Below are 20,820 nucleotides of genomic sequence, written 5' to 3' on the forward strand. Positions count from 1 at the left end.
GACTGTTATTGCTCTGCGTGTTTTCCGCCTGATGACCTCACACGTAATGACAAATACACGTTATTAATAGAAACATATTGCTGTGTGTGTGTGATGAAGAGACGTGTTGATCTGTGGCTTTGCTGCTCATGAATAGACCTCGCTGACAGATCCTCATAGTCCTCACGACGCGCTCACAAGGTGGAGGCGGCTACATGTGACCAGATTTCAACCTGTGATGCTTCGCACACATAACGCACATCTGTGACCACAAGTAATACAGGATGTGTCTATGAGGGCGAGCAGAACGAGTACTTGGTTGGTACTGGAGATTGGGGACTATGACTGTAAGGTTATTATTAGTCAAAATGTGGACGACCAAATCTACTGAAGCACCTATTAGAGGAATGACCAGAGAGTGTTTGTCAGTTAACTTGCTTCTTATTTATTTTTTATCCCCCTCCCTTTTGTTCTTTGTTGATTTTTTAGTTAAATGATTTGTTACTTTATTTATTTGCGGATCAGTTTTCTTTAATTCCATAATTATTTTGTATTCTGTTGTTGAGCATGAATAGCCAGAAGCCTGTATCCTCCTCTCCTCCTCTCCTCCTGTCGCGATGCTTTGAACTGGCGGAGAGCGTGCGAGCAGCTCAGACGTAGAGCGGCAGCCAAACAGGGACTTCCACTGGGACGAAATCGCTGTCCTCACCCGCTCGCCCTGAACATCATCACCTCAGTGATGCGAACCCGCTGTGCGCTCTGTCTCTACCTCGCTGCGTATCGCTCGCCCTCGCTGGTCCACGCGAGCGTCCCTCCGCGCTCACACAGGCAGACAGGTGGCATTTCTCTGCTTTTGGGTTTGGCTTTCCTCCGCTTGGCTTCTTGTGATCGGGGGAGCAGATGATTGAGGGGAGAGGGGGCGGAGGAGGAGGAGGAAGGGGTGATACAGGCGTTTCCCTGTCGATGATGTGGAGGAGTTTCCTGAGTCGAGGTAGGAGATCCTTTTTCTGTCCATTTGTGTCGGGGACTCCACATTCAGCCACTTCCATCCTGAATGTGTGTGTCTTTCTTTTGGCCTGTAACGCGTGAGGTTTGTTGTTGTGGGTTTGTGAGGAGCGGGTTGACCTGGACCTGAACCCTGACATGAGGTTGGAGTCTCTTCGCTTTGAGTTTGATTGGGGCTTTGTGGTACTTTGCTGTATCGTTGTGTCAGTAAACCGGATCCACGTATCAGCACATCACTGAACTACTTTTGTTTGAGCTAAAAATCTAAACTGTTTGTTCTCTTGGTTGTGGTGTGAAAGTTGTGTATTAATGAAGAGGAACTGAGATGGAAGATTGTGGAAGTGATTGTGAGATGAACTAAAAAGGATAATGTTACTAGACTAAATATTTAAAAGAGATATGATTATATCTTAAATAACTGGTAAACGTTCAGATAAGATCAACATTCTGCTGTCTTTGTTTCCAAGGATTTCAATCTACAGATATGCACGTTCATATCGGGTTGGCAAGCTCCCAGTGACAATGTCCATCTTCTGGGGAATAACGAACACAATAAACGCAAGACATGAATTAAAGGACGTGTTAAATAAATTGTGGCTAGTTGTCCATGACGACCAGGACACCAACTGTTGTATTGCTACTTTGTTCTACGATGCTTTTCTTATTTATGGATCCATGGTTTTACATCAGAGTTAAGAATGATTATATATCATAAAAGTTACTCGCTATTTTCTGTGTGATTTCCTGCTAGTGTCAGCGATATATTCCTTTCTGCTCCATGCAGTCATGATTCCATCTTTACTGACAACGACTGTTAGGAATAAACAACAGAACTACGTAGTTGGGTTCAGGAACCGATGAAAAGATTGTGGTTAAGATAACTGAGGAAGTGCCGTAACTGAAGTATGATAGATGTGTGTCAAATAAATCCTCGCACACATCCCATTTCATGGATGACATGCAATATAGTGTCATGGAATGCAAATAGTGTCTCCTTACTTTTCGTAGGAATAGGTGAGCATGCTGGATGAGACCAGCCTGTCTAATTTAATCCGTCCAATAGTTGTTGAGATGTTTTACAAAGGATGAAGAGTCCGAGGATCCCAGCAATCAATAGGCTTCATCCTCTGAGGACCAGTGTGAGAGTCCTGGAACCAAGTGTTGGAACAGAACTACATTTCTTCTACAGCTATTGTTTTGTCTTGGTCTGTATGCCAACTTTTGAAGTGCAGATGGAGGCGTATCTGTTACAAACGCTGGAACTCGCTCTGCAGCTTCTCCTACTCTACTTGCTCCCTCGTCAATGATGAGGATTTCTCTTCATGCACACGCTAATAATCTGATGTTACACAACAATGCCGTTAGCAGAGTCAACTGTTTGGATCATGTTTATACTTCTGTTAAATTTCTGGAAGAAACTGTCTTTGATTACAGGAGAAGTCAGCGTTTTATTGGTCTGCCTAATCTGTGGCTACTTCCTGTCTGACATTCCTCTCGTAATAGATAGCGAGGTTTCTGTGATTAGCTACACACTGCTGCTAATCATCACAACAATGTGTGGCTCTGTGAGTCTCTATTACACACACACACACACACACACACACACACACACACACACACACACACACACACACACACACACACACACACACACACACATGAGCTTTACCCCTCACTGTTTCTTTTAAATATTTTTGTTTTTCTGTTAAAACAGCTAAATTTAAAAGGTCCATATGGCAATCAGGTACACCTGATGTCCAGTGTTTCCATGGTAACAATTAGGGACACTTGTGCTACATTCTTCTACAATCGTGGGCAAGTTTTTCCAATAAATGGCCACGTAGCCATTTGAAATACTGGCTGGAACAGAGCAGAGTGAGTCACTGCAGGTCCGCCATGTTTATCAGTCTGATAAAAGTGTTAATTTAACCCAAATCCATTAAAAGAATTTCCCATCCTGACGAAGGACCTGACTGTTCACGTACAAAATCTTCTAGAGCAAGAAATATTTAAGAACCCACAGGTCAAATTTCCAATTCCATTTGCATGTTTTAGTTGTGTCAAACGCGTTCATATACAGCGTTCTAATCAGATGATTCTGCGGTTTTCTTTCTACTGAGTTTCAGACTGAGGCTGTCCTGTCTGCTTTCATATCCCTGACTGTCTGATGCGCGCGTCCGTCCATGTCTTTGTGTGTGCGTGTGTGTGTGTGTGTGTGTGTGTTATTTGGGATGTGGAAGGATCCAAACGTGACCTACTTAAACACACACACACACATGGAGGCTTGTTATGCTAATGTGTGTGATTCTCTCATTATAATAATGCAGTGTGATGTCTAATGCTGCCGTCAGCAGAAGCGCACTTTAAGTCCGTGTCGCTCTCCCTCACTGCGGATCAGGGATGTTTGAAGATGCAGATGAAGGTTGTGGGACATGTTCTCCTCCCAGTAGGATCACGGGTGTGTTAATATGCAGCATTCTTACCGCTTTCATCTACAGCTGCAGGGATTTCCACTGCAGTGGGAAGCAAGTGAGGGATCCCATCCGATATTGTAAAGACCTCAAGAGGCAGAACTGGATCCTTAAAGGCCACAGTTTACCTTCATCTCTGTGGCAAAATAGACTGTTGGGAATGACACTAATTAACATAGTGTTTGTTTACCCGGAACACCAATATAAAAATGACAGTTCGTAGTTAAACGAGTTGATATGTGCTGCAAACCAGCGGTAATTGGAAAAAACAACCGGAACCTTTTTTTGTTGGATTCAGCAATTTACTTTTTTTTTAAACAACAAAAACTTGATGAGGTGTATTTACGACATAATTTAACAAAACGTTAAAATCCTTAAATTTGTGTTATGTCCTGCATCCAATTAAAAACAAGTGAAGAAGTGCAAAGATGCAGATTCATTTCTGCACGTAAGGACATCCTGCCGAACTCTCTAAGAACAAGAAACATTAATAATAATAAACATTATAAGTTATTTTTGAAGAAAAATTTGAAGAAAAAGTCGTGGCCTATCAAATGGAAATATTTTAGTTTTTGAAGATATCTTCTATAAAAAATAATCATTTAAAACTTGAATGCAACTGCTCAGGCGTCAGAAGGATGTGGCGAGGGGGCGGGGCTTCAGACGCAGTTAAAGGAGCCCTTGAACCACTGGAACATCTGATATCACACTTATTTCAAAGCTGTGTGAGTGTGCTGAGAGGAAAAGGTGTGAACCAACAACACACCAGACACACACTTTCTATGTTTCCCTATTTTTTTTTTCCTCACTCTTCTTTATACTCTCTTTTTTTTCTAGTCACCAACGACAGTTTCTTATCAGTGGGAGAAATGGCAGCTGAGGATTAAGAAGAAGTAACACACACACACACACACACACACACACACTTGACGCTCAGGATTTGTGGGTTCAGATAGTGATGACACATGCCACTCTTAGTCCAGTCACCTGATATACTCTCTCTCTCTCGCTCTCTCACACACATACACACACTTTGAGTTGCGGGTGTGCGTGGCTTATGCGGTTGGTGAAAAAGACGAGGACGGATTAACAACACACTTCGGTCCAAGCCCAGTACAGCGTAGGACAGCGGAGAGTACGGCGGAAGACACGAGGCCAGAGGGGGGGATCAAAAAGTCAATCTGCTTTGAGATAAAGAGAAAAAGACGCCTGGTTCAGGTAGGAACCTTTTATTTTTAGAGAATACCTTCATCTTCAATGCCGTACTCCTCTTCCTCAGGCTTCATCACTTCCTGCGGTCTGTGTGGGAAAATGTCTCTCTCTCTGTGGTCGGGTTCACTTTAACTGCGGCCGCTCACATCACTTCACAGTCTGATTAACAGCACCAGATGCTCAGTTGGATGATGATATAATGAATCTGTAATAATGACGTCTCAACCCCTAAATCACAGGAAATGCCACATCGCACAACTCGTCTTCATTACTTTACATCTGACGATTCCCTTATGGATGTTGATCGGGAATCCTCTTGTAACATAATTTACACTGAACAGACTAGGCTTCATTTTGATTTGGTATTCAGGTTTTGATTCTCCTTCGTTCAACTTGATATACACACATATGTGCATTTATTAAATATGACCATGACTGAATATAATATAACACTGATGTAATTCCACTGCATGATGAGTTTACCACGTGATGGATAAAGTATTGCACCTAACTACTCAAATTATCAGTCCGCTGTATTAGGTTTTTAGGCCGGGGGCAATATACTGTATTTAAGAGAAGTGTTTGTTGTGTGAACTCCTATTTTCACATCCATTGCTCTTCATTGGGACAGCTTATATCAAACTGGATGGTTCAACAAAGCGAGTATTAGTTCTATGTTTCGCATTGACAGGCTTTTATTCCCATCAAAGGTCCGCCTGTCAACCCGGCTTACTAATGTATCTTCTCATGGATTTAAAGTGAATCCGCCCTGCGTGTTTAAAGCCGTACAACAACAAAAGGGAAATGTTGATTAACCCCATGACTGCCACAGGATATCCAAATATCTCAAATTCTCTGTTATGACTGAGACACTTTGATATCTGATATAATATATTTAGTGCGTAACTGTTGACTCACCTCCAACCAGCATGCAGCTCATCGTGACAGACGCCGTTCGCTCGGCACTTTTCCTCTCACAGTAGATCCGGGCCGCCGTGTAACGCTCGCAACATGGCAAGCTGTTGTGCATCCTCATGTCAAAGGCAGATGTAGTTTGTCTTTCGGTCTGCTGCAGTATCACTATCAGTTAAATGCACCTCAGCGCCTGGGTCCATCAATTTGTGGAAGCGGATATTTATTTTAAACAAAACTCCGAAGGGCTTCCATCTTAGTTCATTCCTTTCTTCTTACCTTTGTGGAAATGCAAACCAGGAGATAAACACAAGCACGCATGATAATGAGATTGTGGAAGATTATTGTCTAAACAATCCTTGGGATCCCTGAGGAGGTTCAACGAGTTCCTGAAGTGGTGATATTGTTTGTTTATGATTGTGCATTTTGGCTCATCAGCGCACCTCTCCACAGACCCCCGAGTGATACAAATCAGTTTCCTACTCGGTTAAACGCCAGTGATCTTCTCTGTGTCAGTTCCCGCAAATAAATGTGCCTTTTGTCCCATTTGGATTTACTATCTAGCGGGGGTATGTGAGTAATTAAATATCAGACACACTTCTTGGCAACTACAGCCATTGGGTGAATTATGGGGGCGGTTTGTGACAGATGACACAGAGAGCTGCAGGTCAGATTGGTTACAGGAGCCTCGGTCTGCAGCTGACAACACAGCCAAGCACCAAGTACGATTCTCCTTCTTACGTCTTCATCGTATGACAATGTGTGTGTGTGTGTGGGGGAGGGAGGGTGTGAATGCCACCGATAACGCTGACACGGGCCCCAATCATAAATCTTACTGCAGCAGATGAACCTGGTCTGACCAGCAGGAAACTGGACTCTAAGAATCAGAAAGGGTTTACCATGAATTCATAGGCCATTCAATCCCTCCAGCTGCTGATGGCAGCAAACACTCTGCGCTGGGAAAGACCTTTTGATCTTACAGTTTAAGAACTGCATTTAAAATGGTGAAATTCTGCAGCAAAACAGACAATTTGATGTAACAGCTGTGGCTATTTGGCAAGCTCTGCTCCTATTAATGCTGCATTAGTGAGAATAAGTGCTGGTGTAAAGGGGCTCTGGCCTCCTGTCTGCGTGTATTAAACTGCTCCACAAAAGAAGTATTGTTTATGGACAGTTGGTGACAGTTGAACAGTAAATCTTGTGAAGTAATTGTCTGTTTGGCGATCAAGCTAAACACTTTCTTGAGAGATGTATAATCTTGACTTTTGCAGTATTAACTTTTCTCATACTAAGTTTATGGAGATCGTCATTCACCAAAACCCAAATGAAGATAACTTGTATTTGATTTGATTTTTTTAGCTGCAATCAGAGCAAACGGTTTCCAAATCAGTTCCAGTTATGACCTCTCTAAACTGAGAATGTTTGTTAGTTTACATGTGGTGTCTGGTTTTGCAGATCCTTTCCCCAATGGCCAATCGCCTGATGTAAAACGGTCTTGGTTACTTGGTTGTTGGCCCGTATTCCATGCTGGTTTCGACTGTCTCCATGAGAATGCAGAAGCAAATGTGTGACGGTATTTATAGCAGCTTCTTAGATCAGCAACTAGTTACTGTGTGTGTGTGTGTGTGTGTGTGTGTGTGTGTGTGTGTGTGTGTGTTGTAACAAGATCTCAGAGGACAGGAGGACAGAATTAAAACGACCCTGTCACCACAACATTAATCACACACACACACACACCAAAACATCACACAGAAAAGCATGTCCCCCTAGATTCTTAATATGACTTCTATGTTGTATACGCACATTGTTTAAATGACAACATTAAGCGCAGGATATTAATCGCTGGATATTTGAGGACGGTGTCGATGGACAATGAAAAACAGACATTGGAAAAAGTGTTTTTTCAATACTCACTCCATGATGTTGAGGAGGCCCATGAGGAGGTTCACGTTTTCCTTGAGGAGATTCTCAGGGTCCTTCAGGAGGTTCAAATGGTTGTTCAGGTAGTTCAAATGGTCCTTGAGGAGACTGTAAGCCTTCGATTGTCCCAGAATCCCACACTGATTGCTGCTGTCCGATGCTCCTTGATGGGCTGCTGAGGTGGTTTCAGTGGATTGGACTTGAGAAAGTTCTGAAAGGGTGTTGGGAAACCACCTCACCCCTTGGATCATAAAGTTCTCCTCCGTGTTTCAGGCGGTCTTCCGATTGGATTCAAAATTCCTCAATGGGGTTCGGTCTGATCGGCGTTTTGTCCGATTGGTCCTTCGGGTCCTCTGATCTCTTTTAATGTCTATTGATTGTGGCTCCAGAGGTCTTTCAGGAGGTTACAGGCATTTCTCTTCTACTGACGTTATCACAAGTTAATAAGATGGAGAATATGTCAGTATTTAGTCATACTCATGATGACCTCCACCTCCTCTCGCAGCATGAGAGCAATGAACTTGAAATGATTTGCATGGATTAGTTATTGAGAATCTGTTCAGACATTCTACGAATCAGTGGCTTTCCCCAAATGATCTAAACTATCACTCACAGACCCAATTTACTGAATATAATGTATACCCGTAGTAATGCTGACAGTGCCCTCATATCCGTCGGTAGTACAATAAATTCATGTTCGGTACATGGAAAAAGTACTAGACGAGGACCTTTGTGACATGAAATTGCCTTTTTCTTCCCTGTCTGCTTCTCGTCATCAAACAACCGAGAAAAAAAAGCAAAAGCGTTAATCTTGAATGTGACTGCAATATTTAAGGGGACACTTTTATTTTGGCAGGTGCACCAAGATGACACATTACACCATCTTTAAATAGACACTGATTTGTATTTACTGTACGGCCATAAATAATCCCCCTTCTAATAGTGGCCCCAGTGACAGTGATCTGAGTTGTTTCATGTCGGGCTACATGCACTTGACTGAAGCACCGTGTTGTGTCATGCTGTTCTGACTGTAACATCATAACGAGCTGTCGTGTTAAACGCAGACAATGACTCACGCCTCTGCTACAGGAGGATGTCCTCACATGGCAGCAACGCAGCACGCGCTAATCCAAAGCGATCTTAATGTCAGTCGGAAAACACACCCACAGCTGACCTGGCCCGGCCCGGCCCGGCCTGGCCTGGCCCGGTCTAACCAAACACCGCGATACCTCATTCCGGTTTAATCAGATCAACGTTTAATGGTTAGAACTAGACTCAACACATGTCACTGTGGATCATTTGCAATGCATTGTAAGGCATCTCTCCATAAGGATACCATTTGCTTGTCATTGGTTCAAATGGACCAACAAGTACTGGTTTCTGGTTTGTAAGTAGGAATGTTCTGATCAAGCTTTTTTTTAATCCTCAATCCTTATTTGAGTCGTCATGATTATCTGCTACCGAGTCCTGATCCCAAACTTCTGTTTTACCAGGAAATGCAGACGCAAACTGCACACTGCTTCTTGTTTTTACTAAATAGAGTATCGAGTCGAAGACCCTCGAAGGAATTGTGGGACTTCTCTCTCTCAGCTGTCAGAGTGCACTCCAGTGCGACCTTTGCCAGAGTTACTTACGTAAACTGTATTAAATTGTGTTGTTGGTCACCAGAACGTCCTTCGGGCGGATTCCATTAAGAAATGGCTTTTATTGGCCTTTTGCTTGTGGTGCTGTTGTTGCACTGGCGGTGGCGTTTGACTGTGGTCCACTCACCCCCCGCATGCAGTACAGATGACTCAACAACGCAAAGGGCTCGGACACTCACCTTAACTTGAACCGCTGCACATAAATTAGGGAAATAACGTGATTTCACTTTCCACACACGTCAAGTGGAGTGGAGACAGATAGCGGAGAGATGACGTCTGTGTGAAAGCTGATCTATTGAAAAATGCTTTGATCTTTTTCTATGTTGATCCTTGATCCCAACCCTAAGGCTGGGTTAGGATTGGTAGCAGTTCATTCAACACGGGTTATAATGTGAGGGAGGGCTCAAAGGCATCTAGATGGGGACACATAGGATGAGGTGACTTGATTAAGCCTGATTTAAAAAAAAAGTGTTGCACTGGTTGGATGTGAACTGCGATAGAATGGGTTTAGCTAACTAAACTTGGACAGATGGACAAAAACCCTAACTCCTCCTCCTCTTCTTCTTCCTCCTTCTCCTCCTCTGTCAGGACCAATTTAGTTGCTCTCAGTGTCTCCTCCCACACTGTGTTGTTATGAAAGAATTCACTGCAGGGCATCTGCAAGCTGTGACTATAAACATACAAAGATAGACGAAAATACAATTTTGCTTCATCAGAGCGCCTTCATGTATTTGTGCATATGTATATTGTTTATGTAACACCTCCTAATTTTAAACTTGGATTCACACGTCAGACACGGCCGCTACATGTGCATGTTAAAAACATCACATGCACGGCTCTTAAATGTGTTTTGTAATGTTCTTCGCTTCCGTCTGCCCTTTCTAAGTGGAGATGAAGGCCCTGTGGTTATTGAGCACATGGACTCATTATGTGAGCCACATATTTACTTTCTCGACCTTGTTATGTTTTAACTGTCTCTGCCCTCAGCAGCTCCACGTGTTCTTCATGTTGTTACTGTCAGGTCTTCAGGTGGAAATGACATAAACATTAGTGGGAGATTTCCATCATTTGTGCTTCTTTGCCAGGAGGGATGCATCCATGGACCTGTTTTCATTAACACAAAGGGTTACTGGTACAACCGTTTATCAACATATCACTAGACGGACTGGGCTACTTTGTGTGTAGACATGATCATATATCTAACAATATATATGACAAATATAACATGTGGAGTTCCCCAAAGCTCCCCTGCAGGGCCTCTTCTGTTCAAGATCTACATGTTTGCAATGATTATGGAAACAATGAAGAAAGCCTGTATGCTTATGTTGTTTTGTAAGTATGTTATGTTGTTGACATTATCACACTGTACATCCTGGGAGAGGGATCCCTCTTCTGCTACTCTTCCCATTGAGACAATCACAAAGTCAGCCTCGTCACTTTAAGAATGACATATCAAGAATTAAGGGATTTATGTCTCGGCAGGATTTGGAAAAACTTCCATTCTTTTATCTTCTGTATTGTGTCCTCTACTGTAATGGCGTCCACACAGATCTTCCTAAAAAGGGATAAGACGGTTGCTGATTCTGCAACACTGCTGCTTGAGTCCTCAAGACCAAGGAAATGGATGACATGAATCCAGTAACCAGGACTTTAGACTTGCATCCAGACCTCTCACGTTGTCTGAAAAACGTCTGCTTCATGTCCCCAGAATCAAAACCAAATACAGAGAAGCTGTTTTTATTTAGCATATATTTAGAACAATGTCCCAAAAAACTGCAGGTCAGCCGCAACCCTATAGTTTCTCTTAAAAGACCGCTGAAATCTTTTGTGTTTTTTTGTGTTTAATTAAACCTATGGATGTTTGAATTTTTTTGTTTAATAAGAATAATTTAATTTATTTTACTTTGTCTTCGGATGTTTTATGGGAAGAACTTTGAATTGCCTTGTTGTGGCTTGAAAGTGGATGAATTATTGTGTTTTTTCTAAAATGAAAGCCTCAACGTATTTGGTAATTGTGACTTGGGCCAGGAGAAGAAGAACGCAGTATGCTCAAAGTACACATCTGTAAATTCAAAAAGACCAGATATTGCAATCCCATAATTCAGACTGTCCACGTCTGTTTCCAGGAGGTGGGTGCGGTGCAGTGGGCGGGGCTTTGCCAGGGCTCCTTGGCTCCACTGGCCCCTCCGTGATGATGAAACCATTCCTGCCGTTTCCCGTCGAGACGTCGTCGCCAGTTGGTATTTTTCCAAACTTCAACACGGTATGACTGTGTGTCTGTGACCATAATACTATTTGAAGACGCGAGTTGTATGCATTGAGAGTAAAGACAAGTTTGGCAAAGACCTGTTTCAGACTTGGTTTTAAGGTTCAGATTAGAATTCGGTTTAGGTCAGGTTGACTGTAAGTGGTGCTGGGGAATGCATCGGTCGACGGTCCTCACAGAGATAGGAGTACAGGGTGAGTGTGAGTGTGTGTGTGTGTGTGTGTGTGTGTGAGAGGGACAGTAACAGTGACAGGGTGCTGCAGCTGAAGGCGATACACACTGATTGTGATAAATAGACCTGTCACTGTCAGCGTCATTCTGGCATCACTGTTCAGCCAAGCGGGCTGCTGACCTCTAACCTCTGTGTGTAAACCCCTGCAGATGGACCCGGTGCAAAAGGCCGTCATCAACCACACGTTTGGCGTTAGTTTGGTACCCAAGAAGAAACAGGTCATCTCATGCAACGTCTGCCAGCTGAGGTTTAACTCTGACGTAAGTTGATGAATGAGTTGCTATGTCCCGTAGACTGTCTCACAGACTGTCCTGTAGACTGTCCTGTAGACTGTCCCGTAGACCGTCTCACAGACTGTCTCACAGACTGTCCCGTAGACTGTCCCGTAGACTGTCCCGCAGACTGTCCTGTAGACGGTCTCACAGACTGTCCTGTAGACTGTCCCGTAGACTGTCCCAGAGACTGTCTCGCAGACTGTCCTGTGGACTGTCCCGTAGACTGCCCATAGACTGTCTCACAGACTGTTCCGTAGACGGTCTCACAGACTGTCCCATAGACTGTCTCACAGACTGTCCTGTGAACTGTCCCGTAGACGGTCTCACAGACTGTCTCACAGACTGTCCCGTAGACTGTCTCACAGACTGTCCTGTGAACTGTCCCGTAGACGGTCTCACAGACTGTCCCGTAGACTGTCTCACAGACTGTCCCATAGACTGTCTCACAGACTGTCCTGTGAACTGTCCCGTAGACGGTCTCACAGACTGTCCCGTAGACTGTCTCACAGACTGTCCCGTAGACTGTCTCACAGACTGTCCCGTAGACTGTCAGTGTTCTATTTAATATTAACATAGATGAGCTGACTTACTGAAGTTAAGTTGGACAGATCCTTAAAGGAGATTTCCTATGAGAACCTTTTTGTCTGCACTTGTAAGAATCTTTTTTTTCCCCTTACGATTCTCGATGAAAGTGGGGCTGATATTTTTGAGGCTGCCTTGTTTTTTGTGACAGGCTGTGAAACAGCAGGTGTGTATAAGCAGGTGTAATCCCTGCCACCTATAATATTACACTGCAGGTTAAATTACACTCATAAATTACACTCATCCACACAACAACTGTAGAGTCGCAATCTGCATCATCGGTGACACGCTAGTTGAACATGACTAATTTGAGGGCTTTTAAATCTAGAACAGGAATCACTGATGAGGAGAAGAGAGGACACAAGGAGAGTAGTGAAAGGGCAGCAGTGGTTTTACTGAGTCTAATTACCTGAATAAAAAGCTGAATCATACTGCTTTCAGAGTCACATGAGGACACTGTTAACCTTGAGGTTTGTTTCAGTGTACTGACTCCATTGTTCGTAAACATATAGTTTAAAATCAGGAAGTTTTGAAGGGCAAAGGGGAAATCCAATGGATCCAAACACTGATCAAATTGAAAATAAATAATTGGGGCGGTGAGGAGTTAGAAAGCGGAAAGGATACTAGATCTCGGTTGCCTGCTCCTCATTCCTGCCCAACGCTGTGAATTAGCAGCTGCTAGCGTAATGCATCATGAGCTGTGGAGTTGTGGGTAAGAATACTGCATGTATCTCTTTCTGCTGCATCAATTTTGACTGTTAAAAATATAAATCATCCTGAATCCAACAAAGTTAATGTTAAATTCATGAAGTACTTCTTTATGAACCGCAAACGCCTAAATTGTTGTGTTGTGCCTGTGTAGTCTGTGAAGCTGGGGGAAGGGTGGCTGTGCAAGGAGGGACATCAGGACTCCTGTAGATGGCAGAAACAATTGTAAACACAAATGTATTTCTCTTCTGCCTCTTGTTTGTCTCTTGCTTCAGTCTCAGGCAGAAGCTCATTACAGAGGCAGTCGTCACGCCAAGAAACTCAAGTCTCAGGAGAAGAAGACCAAGGCAAAGCTGTCGATCCCTGGAGGGACCAATGGGAGCATCACAAGTCCTGTTTGCCCCGCCCCTCCTGTCTCATCTAACAGCAGCACCAATCAGCTCACAGGTTGATGTCAACAACACTGACCCTGTTCATTTTGATTATGGTTTAAATATTTTAAAAATGTTTTGATCACTTCTCCTCTCTCCTCCCTCCAGATCTCTCATCTTGCTTCACTGACTCCTTTCCTCTCAAACCATTCCTCCTCCCCTGTTCCTCCTCCCCTCCCTCCTCTGCCTCCCCCTCCTCCAGCAGACCAGGCAGCGAGCCTCCTCCCTCCAGTCCCCCCACCGCTCTCCCCGCCCCGGGCCTCCTCTCCACTTCTTCCTCCTCTCCCCTTTCTTCCAAAGCCTCTCAAACCCACCCTCCTTCAGCTCCCGTCACCTCCTCTTCATCGGCACCTTCTCCTCCTTCCCACGCCTCCTCCAAAGATGCTACAGTGGAATCGGAGGAGGAGAAAGCAAAGAAGCTGTTGTACTGCTCTCTGTGCAAAGTGGCCGTCAACTCTCTGTCCCAGCTGGAGGCTCACAATGCCGGTGAGGAGGAGCGAGATCCCACCTGACACTATTTATATTTATGCAGTAGGAGCTTGAGTGATGTTTAGGTCACATGCTTCAGTCATTATCTTGTGTTACCTCGCGGTGATGAGTTCCAATGCAAGTTTAAAGTCTCTGTAGCGTACTAGACTGCAAGGTGGATAGCCTTCAAACTGATGCTGGAATTTAAAACACACGGGTTTGTGATTGTCATTCTCCTTTCTTTTTTCAAAGTCTGATTGCGGGTGTTCTTTTTGCAGGTTCAAAGCACAAGACGATGCTGGAGGCTCGGAGTGGCGCCGGGCCAATCAAGGCCTACCCTCGAGCCGGAGCCAAGCTGAAGAGCGTCAGCGGCACTCCGCTGAAAGGCTCCGGCCTGCAGAACAAAACCTTCCATTGCCAGATCTGTGATGTCCACGTCAACTCCGAGATCCAACTCAAACAGGTAGAAGCACCAGCAGTATGATAGCCTTATTTTAAAGGTACTTTACACGGATGCATCATTTTCACTGCTTCTCTCCTGATCAGACTCATTTTAAAGCAGCCGAAAGCATTACAACTTCCACTTAACAGGCAGTTGATGTCTGTATTCATGTTGTCTCGCATGTGGAGCTGAGGGGACGATTGTTCTGCTGCATTAGACAGAAAACACGTGAAACAATTTGATAATGAAGCAGCATAGGACTTGCTGGATATGCAAACTGACTTATTATGGATTTCTGCTTGTTACCCACGTAAAATAAAAATTACAGTAACAACGGCCAGAAGGATATTAATGTTGGTTGTTGTTTTTGTTGTTGTTGCAGCACATCTCCAGCAGGAGGCACAAAGACAGAGTGGCAGGAAAACCCAGCAAACCTAAATACAGTCCTTATAACAAGCAGCCGCGCAGCTCCCTCACTGTAAGGGTCTCTCTACCACCCTCTCTCTCTCTCTCTCTCTGTTAAATTCCAAGTCACATTTGCTTTAATTGCATGAACGATAACTAAGTTCAAATCAATAAGTGTGTCAATAAGATGGATAAATGCTCAATCAATACTTCAGAACTGTGAGAAATCACTTTTGTTTCCTCTGGGTTTAATTGATTGATGCTTTTATTTGCTTTTGTATGTATTAAATCTCTGCTCTGTGTTGTGTTCTCCTTTCTACGTTCACCTCCTTGTCTCACCTGTTTGTCATTTCCTCTCATCTTTACACCTTGTTTCCTTTCCTTATTGACCCTTCTTGTTTCTGATCTTTTCTCTCTATGGGTTTCCTCTCCTCATGTCGTCTCCTTTCCTTGTTTCCTCTCCTCTCTTAATCTCCTATCCTCTTCTGGCTGCCGCTGCTCTGCTCTCCTGGTATCTTATCCTCCCTTTATCTTCTCTCCTGATTTCCTATACTCTCCTCGTCTCCTCTCTTTCTTTCCTATATACTTGTTGCCACTCCACTCTCCTTGTAATCTTTTCTTATCTTCGCTCCTCTTGTTCTCATCAATTATATCCTCGGCTGTCCTTGTTTCCTCTCCTCTTCTCTGCTTCCTCCATCTCCTCTCCTTTTCCCCTCCCCTTGTTTTCTCTCCTGCAGGAGTTGGTCAAGCCCTCTCTCGCTCCATCCTTCCTCTCTAGTCCCTTTGCTCCTCCGCCCTCCTCCCTCACTTCCACCATCTCACTTCCTCCCACCCCACTCTCATCCTCCCCCCTCCTCTCTCGCACCTCCTCCTCCCTCACCTCGACCATCTCCCTCCATCCAACCTCATCATCCCTCTTCACCGCCGCCTTCATGCGCCCGGCTCCTGGACCAATCCGAGCGAGCCAAGGATCAATCGTCTTCACGCCGTACTGAGATGAGGAGTCGAACCTGACGTCCATCCGGCCTGCGATCCAGTCTGCAGGGATTAAGACCGGCAACCTCCTCAACCGGCTGTAACTTCAAAAGAAGTCTTGAGGGAACAGAACCTTCCCCTCTCCGGATCTCCTTCCCGGGTGTGAAATGTCCCACAACAACTGCTAGTGATTTCATCCAAATCACAACTGATGTCACGAGCAGTGGCTGGAAGTTTCCCACACATCATTCATGGAAACCTCTTTCTTTGATGTTAACTAAAAAGAACCCCACCTCATGGCGTTTGACACCTCATGGCGTTTGACACCTCATGGCGTTTGACACCTCATGGCGTTTGACACCTCATGGCGTTTGACAAACGACTCTCCATATTTCAGATTGATTGAGATCAACAGCACTGGTATTTGTGATGAACCAGAATGTACGAGAAGAATCTAAAGGATATCTCAACAATCTCCAGAACCAGCTCCTGGATTAAAATGCCCTGATTGACAGGCAGCTTGTGTTGAGACACAAAGAAGAAGAGTGGACTTGGTTCAGGTCTGTTTGGGTCAAGCCCTCTGAGTTTGAAGGAGCAGTGAACAAAGAGTACGGTGGATGTCATCATGTCATGTAATCACTGTACTGAGGTCCTCCCACAGCCGGCCCGCCACTAATGTTCAACTAAAGTGGGAGGTCGAAAAGGAGAAATGAAACCACCCGTGAGCCTCTTGTGGAATGAAGTGCACACTCCTGCTTCCTCCTCATAACTCACGTGCACACTCCTGCCTCATAACTCCCGTGCACACTCCTGCTTCCTCCTCACAACTCACGTGCACACTCCTGCCTCATAACTCCCGTGCACACTCCTGCTTCCTCCTCATAACTCACGTGCACACTCCTGCCTCATAACTCACGTGCACACTCCTGCTTCCTCCTCACAACTCACGTGCACACTCCTGCCTCATAACTCACGTGCACACTCCTGCTTCCTCCTCATAACTCACGTGCACACTCCTGCCTCATAACTCACGTGCACACTCCTGCTTCCTCCTCATAACTCACGTGCACACTCCTGCCTCATAACTCACGTGCACACTCCTGCTTCCTCCTCATAACTCACGTGCACACTCCTGCCTCATAACTCACGTGCACACTCCTGCTTCCTCCTCACAACTCACGTGCACACTCCTGCCTCATAACTCACGTGCACACTCCTGCTTCCTCCTCATAACTCACGTGCACACTCCTGCCTCATAACTCACGTGCACACTCCTGCTTCCTCCTCATAACTCACGTGCACACTCCTGCCTCATAACTCATGTGCACACTCCTGCTTCCTCCTCACAACTCACGTGCACACTCCTGCCTCATAACTCACGTGCACACTCCTCCTCATAACTCACGTGCACACTCCTCCTCATAACTCACGTGCACACTCCTGCCTCATAACTCACGTGCACACTCCTCCTCATAACTCACGTGCACACTCCTGCCTCTACCTTCTGTCCTCTGCGGTGCCGGCGTACTGCGGACTCACTCGTCTGTCCGGACCAGCTGCTTCCTGCTTGTTCAGTGATCCTGACGAACATGACTTTGGTCCTGATGAGCTTTGGGTTCCAGTCCTCTCCTTCCTGCTCCTACTGCATTCGAACAGAACTTTCTGGAGTTCCTGGTGCGTCTGACCAGCAACTTTTACTGAACTTGGGGAACTTCTTAGGACGTCCAACACATTACTGGTTCTTTTCCCATCCATCCACAACCAAGCAGCGCTTTTCTTAATTACAATAATATAATGTAACAGACCTCTGAGAAGTTACTTGACAGTGTGTAATGTTGTAAATATAAACCCAAAGGCTTTGTCACGACTTTCAAACAACGCAGTGATGTTTCCGTCCATCGAGCACTTTGGTCCAGAGATATTTGGTGTCATTACCTTTCCTCTAGTGCTGCTCCAAGTAAAGCTGTAGAGCAGCTCATCATTGTTTGCGTGTTTCAGAATTGTTGTGTCACAAGCTTTACTCTGAGCTTTCAACTTCCTCTTTAAATGTGAAAAGCTGAAAGAAAATGTTTCCCGTATGTGGCTTAATGGGGCTCCGGCTGTGAGGAGACATTTACCCTGATCCACATGTATGGATTCAAATGATGAAAAAATAGAAATCCCAATAGACAGATTCACACAATAGACCTAAAAGTAACATTATTTATTATTGAAAATATTTTGTTGCACTAAATCCTCTTGCTTCCTGCATATTGTCTTGCCTTGCTATTAATGCCGTGTTGTGGGTGTCCTGATCACAATGGCCATCACAACTTTCCACTGTTGTTTTGGTGTTAACAAAAGGCAATTTTAGACTCCTATTTAGTCCATTTTAAATGACCAGGTTTTTAAAGGTCGTAAAGCAGCTTCCCACAACCAGGAGAAACCATTGAAAACCCGACGAGGTGTAAAAACGCCTCCTTCTTGAGACCTAACAGAGTTTTTGGGGTGGGGGGGGGGGGGGGGGGGGTCTGAAGGCTCTTCTCTCATTGGCTGGTCACATTTTGAAGCGTTGAGGGTTGAAAGGGTTTCAATCTTATTGGCGGGAGAATACCTGAAGGAGAAGTTCACTTTCCATGCAGTCAATATGCATTAACCCCACATAGAATATGTACATGGACGTGGGAGTGTTGTATGAGGACTTAACATACCGGGAATACGTCATGAGTCAGCTATTCCACACCTGCAGTTTTTGTAAATACAAAAACATATTTAAAGCAGTTAATTTTTCGAGTGAACAAAAGGTATTAATTTTTTTATGAAAAAATGGAAGTCGTTTGTATCTTAATATGAAGTCCCAAGCTCCATATTTTTGATTTTAAACCAGCCAAACGTTTTAGAACAGTTTCAGAAAGTAGTGAATGAGAGAGTTACAATGTAAACACACCAAACAAGAAACTGACTCAAAAAGTTGAAGTTGAAGTGAATGATACAATCATGAATTGGTGATTGAGCGGCGATTACTTTCTATGGTTTCAAATGGTTGATGTTTTCGTGTCTCTCTTCCTGTCTCCTCCTGAAGAACTTGAAGAATCTCAGTCTTCCAATAGAGAACAAACATGTGTGTTTGTCTGTTTGTGTTTATTTATGCAGTATTTTGTTTATTTGCTCATGAATCTCATCAATATCCAAACTAAGTAAAAAATCAAATGGATTCTTCAGCTAAACCTCCTCCTCTGTCCGATGATGTCACAACTATGCTTATTGAAACTGTCAAAATACTTTTGCTGGAAAACCAAGAACATTTGAATGTTTTTGTGTGTGGGGGGGGGGGGGGACAAAATCGACATATTAGGGCAAAGACTTTAAAGTTTGGTTTAGGTAAATGACTTTGACTTTAAGGTTAAGGTAGCAATGCAAGTCAATGAAATGCACCCAAAACTCAAGGGAAAGCCATGTGTGTGTGTGTTCCCTCCGTGTCTGGAACAACACAAAACAACATTTTCTATTAACTCTGGAGGATGTGTGTTAAACGAGGAGGCGGCCCAAACTGCTACAGACAGGACTCTGTTTTAACACACCTGTAACATTGTTTAGTTGGAGTGGTTTGTGAATTGTATCTTTCCAAACTGAACATTAAACTCAGTTTTCTTTTAGCTTGTGATACATTTCAACCTACTTTAAAGAGAATAATATCAATACAGTTTAGACTTTGCAGACTTTTTGTTTACATATTTCTTCCCGCAATGAAACGGAAATTCATAAATTAAATTCAACCCATTATCACCTTTAAGCCTTTTATAAATTATTTTGAATGGAAAAAAGTTGTTTAACAAATTAAATCATCAAAAACGCAATGAAAAAAGAAAAAGTTTAGAGTCACATTACTTTTAGACTTAATCTCAGATCAGCAGCGTTCAATCCTACTCAAAGATGCAAAACGTCGGACACCTCCTGCTCCAGAGAACCTTTTTCCACTTCTTATGTACAGTATTTATTCTCAGAGCTGTTTTTTTATGAGTTAAATGCAAATATGCAATGCAAACGTGTCAGGTTGAGCTTATGTAACATGCATCTCCTCACCATACTGTTCTGTTCTATTTGTTTTCTTTAAAAATGCTGAACAGACATCAGTCTCGTATTCTTTAAAAAAATAAAGCTATTTGCTGATTTGAATTTACTTGATGATCTATTCTTATGAATGGAATATTGTGGTAATGTCAGTTAGTTGCAATCTAAAACCTCACCACAAGACGTCCGCAGATCCTTCATACCGCACCTTTAATGGATCAAATCTTACAATCCAGTGATATAATATATCAATATTATATCATTCAGAAAAGGCCATGCTGCATAATGAGTAAATTAAATATTGCTGTTGTGTACACACTATTTACTTGTTGCAATCAAAATGAATCAACCCCCATTGCACGTTAGGTTTATTGGCAAAATACACTATTTCTCAGGTGTTTGCTATAAACAAATTACACTGAAGGAGTCATGAAGGAGTTAATCGAGACACAATAGTGATCTTGTAATTCCAAAACTGCAGACTGTGTTTGTGATGGGAACGGTCAAAGGATCATTTGTAACAACAGTCAGTGTTTTTGGCTTTAGTCATGATCTCATTTCAAGGCAAGAGATATAAAATAGTTTTTTAAGCTGCAACTTCTGAGACATGGTTTTAATGTGCATGTTTTAACCACCAAAAGTCTGTGAATGCACGAAGAAAGTCACTGAGTCAGTCTTTGTTTACCTGAATAAACTGGTATTACCGTGGTCAGGAGAGGCGTAGGGACACATGACTGGATTGGACTGGAAACACTGGATCATTTACTGAGCACCCAGTATCCTCCTCCTCCTGCGCTGTGCAAATTAATGATCAGGCCAGTTAAAAGTTGCCGAGGACTTTAGG

The 20,820-nt window shown here is 43.7% G+C and overlaps 1 protein-coding gene across 2 annotated transcripts in view; it reads left to right on the top strand.

Moving 5' to 3' along the window:
• Positions 1–16,246, top strand: part of znf385b (zinc finger protein 385B) — a 33,055-nt gene extending 16,809 nt beyond the window's left edge. For both annotated transcript variants that reach the window (XM_040201338.2, XM_078090832.1), the window contains exons 5-11: positions 11,269–11,405; positions 11,790–11,900; positions 13,481–13,652; positions 13,745–14,122; positions 14,383–14,567; positions 14,929–15,024; positions 15,689–16,246. In XM_040201338.2, coding sequence (XP_040057272.2) covers positions 11,269–11,405; positions 11,790–11,900; positions 13,481–13,652; positions 13,745–14,122; positions 14,383–14,567; positions 14,929–15,024; positions 15,689–15,946 — 1,337 coding nt within the window. In that variant the 3' untranslated portion in view covers positions 15,947–16,246. The remainder of the gene's footprint in view (positions 1–11,268; positions 11,406–11,789; positions 11,901–13,480; positions 13,653–13,744; positions 14,123–14,382; positions 14,568–14,928; positions 15,025–15,688) is intronic.
• Positions 16,247–20,820: the final 4,574 nt, after the last annotated feature.

The sequence above is a fragment of the Gasterosteus aculeatus genome, chromosome 16 (assembly GCF_964276395.1).
Source record: "Gasterosteus aculeatus chromosome 16, fGasAcu3.hap1.1, whole genome shotgun sequence".
Taxonomy (NCBI): domain Eukaryota; kingdom Metazoa; phylum Chordata; class Actinopteri; order Perciformes; family Gasterosteidae; genus Gasterosteus; species Gasterosteus aculeatus.